At 25.2% G+C, this 11,059-nt stretch overlaps 1 protein-coding gene across 2 annotated transcripts in view; it reads right to left on the reverse strand.

Moving 5' to 3' along the window:
* Positions 1–11,059, reverse strand: part of LOC117175691 (cell division cycle protein 27 homolog) — a 36,948-nt gene that overhangs the window by 22,455 nt on the left and 3,434 nt on the right. The window contains exons 2-7 of one of the 2 annotated variants that reach the window (XM_033365435.1): positions 10,818–10,893; positions 7,726–7,873; positions 7,456–7,597; positions 4,226–4,467; positions 3,907–4,132; positions 1,806–1,994 (exon numbers count right to left, since the gene is read on the reverse strand). In XM_033365435.1, the coding sequence (XP_033221326.1) occupies positions 1,806–1,994; positions 3,907–4,132; positions 4,226–4,467; positions 7,456–7,597; positions 7,726–7,873; positions 10,818–10,893 (1,023 nt within the window). Of the gene's footprint in view, positions 1–1,805; positions 1,995–3,879; positions 4,133–4,225; positions 4,468–7,455; positions 7,598–7,725; positions 7,874–10,817; positions 10,894–11,059 lie in introns of both variants that reach the window. The other variant, XM_033365434.1, reaches the window with a different exon arrangement.

The raw sequence follows: 11,059 nt of genomic DNA on the forward strand, positions 1-11,059 counted from the left end.
GAGGGAGCTCTTCTTAATATTTTGACACCAAAATCATGTCGATACACCTTACCGACTGCGAGTAAAGCCACCCACGCTTTAACTTGACAGACTGTAAGTCAAATTGTTGAACTTCGATGTAAAAATAACAATTGAACTCATATTATTCTATAAATAAATTCAAGAAGGTTGAAGAAGTATTTAGAAGTTTTTAAAACATTCAAAATCAATTTAAAATTTGAAATCAGTTGAAATAATTTAAACAAAGTGTCTACGCGTACCGATAAAATCCGGCTATTAGTAACAAAATTTCGATGTATATAGCCCAAGCCATAATTTAAATCAAAATATAGATTTTGGCAGATTTCTCACAAAAAGTTAAAAAGATTTTTAAGAATTTTGAATGGATTCAGAAGATTAAAAAACATTTCCAATGAAAATTAATAATGATTTTCATTCTGAAAAGATCATTTTGAGTGATCATTCTAAAAGATTTAGAAAGATTTACAAAATTATTAAAAATGAATGTGGAAGATTTTAAGGAAATTTGTTTAATTTGACAGAATTAAAAAAAAAATTATAAAAAATTGGATTCATTTTAAAGGATGTTTAAAACTTCTGAAATAATTTCGAAAATAATAAAAAATTTGAAAAAAATGTAAACAAAATGCAGATGTGTCAAGATTTTCAAATAAAATTTGGAATTATTTTAAGGTTTTTGTAACCATTCAAAATGATTGATTTTTCAATTTAGACTTTAGAGAATAGAAAATGATAACGTGGATTTATATTTTTAGAACTGAATCTGTATCTTTGAACTCTACAATTTATTAAATTTTTTATTTGGCTGATTAACTGCATTTAATTAAAAATTGTTCCATAAAAGTGTTAGTAGCTTCCCCTTTATGTGTAAATTATTGAGAATTTGAATCAGATTTAAATACAAAATGATTGAATTAAAAAACCTTTAAACATTAATTTTTAATGTTTGAAATTCAAGAGTTCCACTTTGAGTGCTTTAATTTTTTTGGATTAAAACGGCCACCCTAAATCGACTATTATTCGTATACTTCGCATAATCTGGATAAAATTTGTCGCTATATACATTAATTAATATTTATTTAAACTTAAATTCCTGGAAACTTACATAAAATAGTGGAATAATTGTTTTTTTTTAACCTGTTCGACAAAAATGTGTTTTTTCACTGTATAAGATGGAAATTCTATCCAAAACTATTTGATTTTTCTTTCAAGTTCCAGTTTTTGGCACCAGGTGGCGGAATGGTAGACCACCATTCCCAATATCAAAGAAAAAATTTGTTTGATGCAAACCAACCTTCTTCTGAGTGTATTTCACTAATATACTATTTCTTCCAATTTTTGGTCCCTAATGAAAAATTGGATAAGGTCTGTTAGGATATAAATCGCTAGAGATAAGTATTAACTCTCCCCTATACTGTACTTGATAAAAAAATACCGATAGAATAATATGATTTTCTAGAAAAATCACTTTATAAAGTCAGGGTCTCTACTCATCTGAAAAACCTGGAAAATTCAGGGAATTTCTATTTAAATTCTTTGATAATTGTGTATTAAATTAAATATCGATGTTGATTAATTTATACAAGTAAATTTAAAATACTGGATCTCACTAATCCCATAAAAATATATCTTAGACGCCCTAAGTAATCACATGCAAAGATATAATATCTTTGATCACACATACGAAACCACTTTTAAAAATAACGGTCACGGAATCAAAGTTGCGGTCATTTCCCGATTTCCCGGTCAGGTTTATATATAATACGAAAGAGAAAACAGCTTACTTTTACTGAATAACTATGACTGAAGAGCCTCGAGGATCTTCTGACGTTGGGGCCCTGGTGAGTCGGTGGAGCCGGTGTAGGTGTCGTGGGTGTAACCGTTACGATATTCACTGTATTGCTAGTATTTCCCGATTGCGAAAACACAGGCTTGCCCTGCTGCAATGGTGTTTCTTTTCTCGACATTAATTGCTAAAAAAATCCAATTTAGATTAATAATTAGAAAATCTAATTAAATATGAAAATCTTCAATAAAATGACACTGAAAACTTAATAAAAATTAAATTAGGGTGTCCACGATTTTACAAATTCAGTCATCACAGTACCTGTAGGAGTTAAAAAGGTGTACCTTTTTTCAAAAATAGGTGACGAACAGGTGACCGAAATAGAATGTTGTATAAGTCAAATAAACATGCGAAAAGTTGCCGGAATTTAAACAAATGTTTACATTATTTGAATTTAATAATTCGAGCTTTTAAAACTGAATTTGCAATTTGAAGTACCTATTAACCCTCAAACGGTACACTCCAACCCAGCATACGTAAACGGTACACTGGTGCGGATTGGTTTGTTTGCAATGTTAATATTAATTATTTAATATATTAAACATATAGTAAACAACTAGCATATATAACACATATTTAACATATATATTATATAAATATATTTAAAATATGTGGGGATAATCTGCTGCAGCTGTGTTTGCGTAAATGCCGAACAAATGAAAAAACTTCGCGTGCGAATTCGCACCAGTGTACCGTTTGAAGGTTAAAATAACAGTATTTAAATTTAAAAATCGATTGCGGAACAACAAAATTCTTCATTTGAATTTTGAAGAGTTTGAAGTGGAAAATAAAAAATGTAAGACTCTTCAAATAGAAAATATTAAAAATTGTAGATATAATTCATAAATAGAGGTCACTAAAATTGAATTTTTTTTTCAGGTCTTTAAACAGAACAATATTAACATTAAATATTGACACTAAAAAAATTTTTTCAATGCAAAAAATTTACATAATTTAAATCTAAAAATTGTTTGAAACTGATCTTTTTATATTTAAAATTGTTCGTTGCAATTTGAAATAAAATTGTATCATATAATTTTAAATGATTCAGTTAATAAAAATTATTTTTTACTTGCTAATATAGTTAAAAATTATACAATTTATAAAGTATACAAATAAAATTAGGACATTTTTAGCATCTTCAATTTAAAAATAATCAAGTACGATGGATTTCAAATGATAATTGTACAATAAGGTTCAAATACACACTTGTTTAATTTCAAATGCTCCTAATTTATCATTGTTTATTATTAAAAATCTTAATCTGATATTTATCAATTCTCATCGTTTGAAAATAATAATTATTTAAGTATCAAATGCTTTGATTTCTAATCGTTCAACTATGAAGGAATTAAATTTTGATACCACGTAATTTTGAATATTTCAATCCAAAATTATTCAACATTTAAGGCTTTCAATTTTAAACAAATATTTACAGAATCTTAAATGATTTTAAATTTGAGGCGGTCCCATTTTCATTACTTCAATTACAAATGATTGAATTTAAAAAAATGTGGTTAATTTATAAAAGGATAGAGACAACAACATTGTTGAATTTCAAATAATATAGATTTGAAATTATCTAAATGATCTAATATATTAAATTGAAAATTCTTTAAATTTGAAACATAATTGAAACAATTAAAAAATACGAAATGTAAAAAATTAAAATTGTGAAATTAAAGCAAAAAGGATTAAAAATTCTTCCGAGCAGGAAATAAATTCACTCTCATTTTCCGACTTTCTCCCGATTAAAAAAAAAAAAGTGCATCTCATTTCAGCTCACGCAAATTAACTCCAAGGCATTGTAAATTGCAATTTGAAATAAAATGTTAATTTTTTAACTAAATAAAGGTGAAAAATTTCCAAAATAAGTGGCACAGGTGACACTCTGTGATGACCGCAAATTGTATTTAATGTCTCTTTCTACTAAAAATCAGAGAAAACAAATAAAATTGAGGATCCAGTGGTCAACCTTTATGAATCTAATAAAATCCAATTGAAACTCTTACCCCCACATGTGCTCTCAAACTACTGACCCTTTTCGCTAGACTTTTCTGATCGTTTGCCTCTGTGAGAGTTGTAATGCTAGGTAAACCTGCAGGCTCAGGAGTATTGGAATCGAGAGGCAAAATTCCAAAACTGGGGGTCAGAGGACTCAAAGAATTGCTGAACATGCTCCGATATCGAGGCGGTTTTCCCCTTGGTGATGAGCAATTGTTATGCAAGGGTACTTGTGGACTTTCTTCTATCGTAGAATGTAACCTACAGAAAATAAAAAACATTTTTAATGAAATAATAAAAGCTGACAAATTTTCGACTCGTATAAAGTAATTTTTAAATAATTTAAAAGCTCACATGTTATTACTATTTGGCGTAGGAGTGGTAGTATTGGGGTTAACCGGCAAGGCGAGATCTGGATCTGATACATAATTAACAATAGGCATGGAACCATGACACATTGAAAAGCTATCCAATTTTTCTAATTGAAATACTTTCGTTGGGTCGACTTTTTCCCCAACGTTGCAAAGTTCCTCGAACGAGTGCCACAGAAATGGATTTAGTTTCAGTGCTAATCTGTGCGCGTCGTTCGCTCTTACCTGAATTAAAAAAAGAAGTAATATTAACAAAATATGAGGGATGCTACAAAATCCCAATTTCGAAATTCCCTCATTCTAAAATTTTCTTTTTGGTAAAAAAAAAAAAAAACAATCTTACACCCAGATCAATAATTTTAATGCAAAAAAAATTTGTTTCTAAATTCATTTGAAGCGCTTTTACTAAGAACAACCATACAACATTTTATAAGGCTTTATCTACAAATTACGTGAAACATACATAAAATATATTAATTTTCATCCAAATAGTTGAGTTTTCAACTCATAAAGATAAATTTTTAAGGGAAAAGGAAAGAATTAAATTTTCAGTCAAAACAATTAATTTCCAACAAATTTTCAATCATTTTGATGAATCTTAGGTAAAGAAATGAATTCTTAACTAAAAGAGAAATAGTTGATACTTCGCCCACAAATAATTTAATTTACAATTACAAATCGTTGAATTAATCAAAGAAAAAATACGAATTTAAAATAAATATAAACATTTTTTAACTAAAAAAGAAAATTTTCCAATTAAAAACGGAATAGTTGCATTTTCATATCAAAAAATAAATCATTTTCAACTAAAAAAAATGAATTTTCAACAAAACAGTTAAATCTTAAAAGAAATCAATTAATTTTTAGCTAAAACGATGAATATTAGATAGAAAAATTAATTTTTAGCCCAATAACTGAATTTTCAGTCCAAAAGATTAATTATTTACCAAAAAACACACACCATTTTTTAAACATAATACATAACTTGACAATTAAAAAAGAATACATTTTCAAACAAAAATAGAATAGTTCAATAAACTAGAAACATAAATTTGCAACAATAAAAAACAAATATTAAGCCAAAGAAATGAACTATTAAGAAAAAATAGAACAGTTAGATTTTTAAAGAAATTGTTAAATTATTAACCAAACAAATTAATTTCCAGCCCAGAAGATTAAATTTCTATAAAAAAAGATAAATTTTCACAAAAAATGGTATATTGTAATCCTCAGTTAAAGAAATAAGTTTTTTAATAAAAAATGTAATTCTTCAAGCAAAAATGGAATATTTAAATTTCCAGTTAAAAAAATTAATTTTCAGCTAGAAACAAACGAAATTTTGAACAAAATATTTAAATTTTGAACTAAATAAATAAATTTTTAACTAAAATGATGAATATTAAAGAAATAAAAAAAAAAAATTATCAACGGAAACAGGAAAAGTTAAATTTTCAGTACAAACCGAATTTTCAAGAAATAGTTAAATTTTCAACCAAAATGATTAAATTTCTATTAAAAAAAGGTCAATTTTTCACAAAAAATGGAATAGTTCAATTTTTAAATATAGAAATGAATTTTTAACTAAAAAAATGTGAACCTCCAAGCAACAATGGAATTTCTAATTTTCAGCTAAAAAATTGTTTTTCGTCTAGAAAAAAAAACGAATTTTCAACAAAATAGTTGAATTTTCCACTGAAGAAATGAATTTTAAACTAAAATTATGAATAATCAACTAAAAACGTTTATTTTTAACTAAAAAGTTCAATTTTAAACTCAAATGATTAATTTTTTACCAAAAAAGATGAATTTTTAACAAAATATATGAAGTTTCAACTAAATCAGATCATTTTTCAACAAAAACTGGAAAAGTTAAATTTTCAATGAAAAAAACGAATACGCAACTAAACAAATCATTTTCGATCCAAAAATAGAACAGTTAAATTTTCAGTCGAAAAAGAATTTTGAAACAGATGAATTTTAAAATCAAAAGATTAATTTTTTATAAAAAAAGATTATTTTTTCACAAAAAATGGAATGGTTCAATTTTTAAATAAAGAAATGAATTTTTAAATAAAAAATGTGTGTCACCAAGCAAAAATGGAAGTTAAATTTTTAGCTAAAAAATTGTTTTTCAACTAAAAAAAACGATTTTTCAACAAAATGAATTTGCAACTAAAAAAGATAAATTTTCAATAAAAACTGGAAAAGTTAAATTTTAAATGAAAAAAAAGAATATGCAGCTAAATAAATTATTTCCTAACCAAAAATAGAACAGTTAAATTTCCAGTAGAAAAAGAATTTTCAACGAAATGTATCTAAATTTTCAACCAATCAAAAAGGAAGTTAAATTTTGAGTAAAAAAAAAATTTTTTTTCAACTACAAAAAAATAAATTTTCAACAAAATAGTTTAATTTTCAAATAAAAAATATCAATTTTTAACTTAAACTAGAAAAATTAAATTTTCAATGAAAAAAGAATGAATTCAGCTAAATAAATTATTTTTGAACCAAAAATAGAACAGTTAAATTTTCAACGAAATAGTAGTTAAATTTTTCAACCAAACAGATAAATTTTCAAATCAAAAGATTAATTTTCTATCAAAAAGTCACAGTTTTTCAACAAATTACATCAGTTTTCAATTAAAAAAGATAAATTTGCAACAAAAAATATATAATTTATATTTTCATATAGAAAAATCTGCACCTAGAACAGATTTATCTATATTCAAACAAAAAGGATGAATTCTCAACGAAAATTGTAACAGTTAATATGTCGCGGGAAAAACGATCAGAATCCATTTTCTTTCAAGTTATCCACATTAACGATTTAAAATCAATGACTGGTACATTATTTTTCTGAAACTCTTTATTTAATAATAGAAAATGAAAAAAAAAACAATTTTTTATTTATCAACGAATATTAAGGAAAATAGAATCACATTGATTTTTTCGTTTTTTGTGCAAATTACAACAAATAGTAATTTCCAACAATATAGTTGAATACCCAATCAAGATAGATGAATTTATATCCAAAAACATAAATTTTCAACCAACAGGAATGACCAAATTCCCTAGCTCAATCATGCTTTCCCCGGCATTCCCTGTCCAGTTTTAAATACCCTACCCTGTAGCAGCCCTGAATAGCGTTAAAAATTGTTTTCAGATTTTGGGAAAATTCAATTAAAAGTGAACTGATTTTGAGTTTATATTTACCGTCTTCATCGTTTTGTAGTAGATCTTTGCCATTACTTGAAGGCAAAAGCAGGCCTCGTCGCCAAACTGTGTTACTATTTCGTCTAGACTTTTTACTTGCTTATAATATCCGCCGATTATCGCCGCTTCCGCATCCGCATACCTATTTTTGTGTGTACAATTTCTTTTTTTAAAAACATCACGCATTTTCGCTTTATATTCTATTTATTGAAATAGCTGAAAGACCCTTTACTTTTAGAGAGTGAGTGTAGGGAATGCAATTTAACTTACTTCTCGAGATCGTAACAACATTTTGCGAGCAGAAACCTGCATTGTGGAGAAGTCGGTGTCTTTTTCGAAAGAAGGGCGTGAGCTTGTCTGACTTTTCCCGAGCGATAGTAACATGTTGCAAGAAGGAAGAGTGTTTCTTCTGTGTCGACTGAAAATTTAATTATACCAGAATTACACTCAAGAAAAAACAATATAAATTAGTTGCATTAGTTCCTGGATATATTTCGAAATTAATCTCAACATTTCAATTAAAAACTATTCGAAGGTTTCATTTTTAATGTTCAAATGTCAAATTATTTGTTTAAAACTTATTTAATCATTTTTCCATTTAAAACAGTTTTTCATTTTGTAAGGTTTAATTTGAGGTTATTAAATTTTAAACATTTTCAATTTAGAACCTAAAAATATCAGGGCCAAGCAATTTTGAATAATTAAATTAAAAATTATTTCATTCTTAACGGTTCTATATAATAAAAAAACTGTTCAATGTTAGAATTTAAAATTCCTCAGTTTAGAAAACTCCTAACTTAAAATAAATTCATAAAATATTTAAATAATCTATTAGAGCTTCCTAATTTGAAAATTTTCAATCCTCAACGTTTTAAATATAAGTTATTTGGATTGGAAAGTTTTCTATTTAACAGTCCTTCATTTCAAAAAAGCTTTTAACTTGACATTTTATAATATGTAAATTATCACACGTAAATAATTTATCTTTACAGTTTTCAATTATCCAATTTTAAACGTATTAAATTATACACTGACATAAGTATTTTTGATTTTAAAGTAACAATAAAATTATTAGCTTTTAAATGAAAAATGTTTAATACTAAATGATTTAATAGTTTCATTATTCAGTTAAACTTTACAATTATTTAATTTTAAACATGTTTAAAACGTGAAAATATTAAGGCTTAAAAATGTTTATTAATTCAATCTAAGATTATTTAATTTATAACATTTTCGAACAATAAAAAAAACTTTTCAAAGTTTAGATTAAAAATTCCTTTACTTAAAGCACTTCTAATTTTAAATAAATGAAATATTTCAATTAGGGCTTTCTAATATAAAATTTCCTTATCCTAAGCATTTTAATTGGAAGTTACTTAAATTGAAAAGCTTTCTATTTAAAATTACTTTGTTTCAAACACTGTTAATTTAAAATTGTGTAATTTATAAAATTTTAGACGGAAATATTTATTTATATTGTTTCCAATTATTCAACTTTGAAATTGTAGATTTTTGAGTGCATTAAATTGTAAACTAAAGACTTTTTACTATTTAATCTGACAATAAAATTAATAGCTTTTAATCTGAGAATACAATTAGTATAGCTTTTAAATGAAAATTGTTAAATGAAAAAAGGTTTACACTTGAATTATTCAATTTTTACTTGCAAATGTTTACATTTAAAATATTTTAAATTTCAAACATGAAAATATGAAGGCCAAGCCATTTTGAATAATTCAATTTAAACATTATTTCATTCTTAACGGTTTCCACTCATTTAAAAAAACCATTACAATGTTTACGACTTTTTAATTTAAAAATTTCTACTCAACGTTTTAATTGAAGGCTATTTGGATTGGAAAGTTTTCTATTCAAAAGTACTTGGGTTCAAACGCTTTTGTTTATTAATTCAATTTAAGATTATTTAATTGTTAACAATTTCGTATCATTAAAAAAAACCTTTTCAATGCTAACATTTAAAATTTCTCAATTTTGAACACTTCTAACTTTAAATAAATAAAATGTTTCAATTAGGACTTTCTAATTTGAAATTTCTCAATCCTAAACATTTTAATTGGAAGTTACTTAGATTGGCAAGCTTTCTATTTAAAATTACTTCGCTTCAGATGTTTTTATTTGAAATTGTATAATTTAAAAAAATATAATATAATATACTTTATAAAACACAATTTTGAAATTGTATATTTTTGAATACACTAAATTCTAAACAAAAGCATCTTAACTTTTTGATCCAACAATAAAATTAATAGCTTTTTTTTAAAAATTTTTTAACACGTTAATTATTTAGTTTCAATGGAAAATGGTTATATTTAAAATATTTTCAAATTAAAAGTGAAAATATTAAAGCCAAGTAATTTTCAACGGTTCAGTTTACAATAATTTAATTCGGAACGGTTTAATACGATAAAAAAAGCTTTTCAATGTTTACATTTAAGATTCTTTAATCCAGAACACTTTAAATTGTATAATTTATAAAATTTTGGCCAGAAATTATTTGTTTTTACCGTTTTTAATTTTTCAATTTTGAAACTAAAATTTTTAACGTATCAAATTGTAAAAATATATATATTTTTTTTTTTAATTTAACAATACAATTAGCAGCTTTTAATTCGAAATTGTTTAATACTAAAAGATTTAAAATTTTAATTGTTCAATTTTTAATTGAAAATAAATTAGTTTGTTATATTTCATAAAAATTTGCAATTTCAAGACGAAATTTTTAGCACTTGCAATAAGTGTGCAACAAATTTAAGACCATCTTCTTAAATCAAAAGATGTGACCAAAACTTATAAAATTCAGACTTGAATTCGGAAATTTTTCTTGCAAATGTAATTAAAGAAGCATTTTAATTTTTGAGTTTGAAACTGAAACCCTTCGAATTCTAAAAACTTTACTAAATTCGACAATAATTCCTGGCGTCTAGTTCTTAAAACATGAAATAGAAAAAATCTGTTTAATTTAATACTGACTTGAATCCGCTAACAGAATAAAAATAGATTTCACTGATTGTTCATGTGCTATCGATAGAAATTTATAATTTTTTGTTTACTTATGATAGAAACATTTGTTTTCCTTTAACAAAACCACTGTTGTTTGCCGGAAGTAAAACCAAGGAATATTTACCATCTCAAAATTATCTTTATATAAGTCTTACCAATTTACGTAATAAATCAAAAAGCAACATTTTTTTCCACCAAAGTGAGTTTGATAATCGAACTGATAATATTAAAAACATACAATAACAATAATTGTTTCAATGTTTTCAAAAATTGTTTTACCTCGTTTTATTCGCTTATTCGTTAGAAAGTAATTTCTAATGAATAATTGTTAAATAAATTACCTTCAGCACTCAATCTTTCTGCTAGGAAAATAGCATCCGGGAAAGCATAGTGATTGAGACAGTGCCAAATGGCAGCCTGAAATGATAAAAGTATTCATTATCTATTTGCACAGCACTGACGATAACTCTTCAAACTTTATTCTAGTATGTATAAGCTTCTAACTTATTATTTCATCTGAGTGAAATCTATTATTAACAGAATATCTTTGCCTTAAATTATAACGAGTTAAATGTATATGATT

This window comes from Belonocnema kinseyi, chromosome 6 (assembly GCF_010883055.1).
Source record: "Belonocnema kinseyi isolate 2016_QV_RU_SX_M_011 chromosome 6, B_treatae_v1, whole genome shotgun sequence".
In the NCBI taxonomy this organism is placed as follows: domain Eukaryota; kingdom Metazoa; phylum Arthropoda; class Insecta; order Hymenoptera; family Cynipidae; genus Belonocnema; species Belonocnema kinseyi.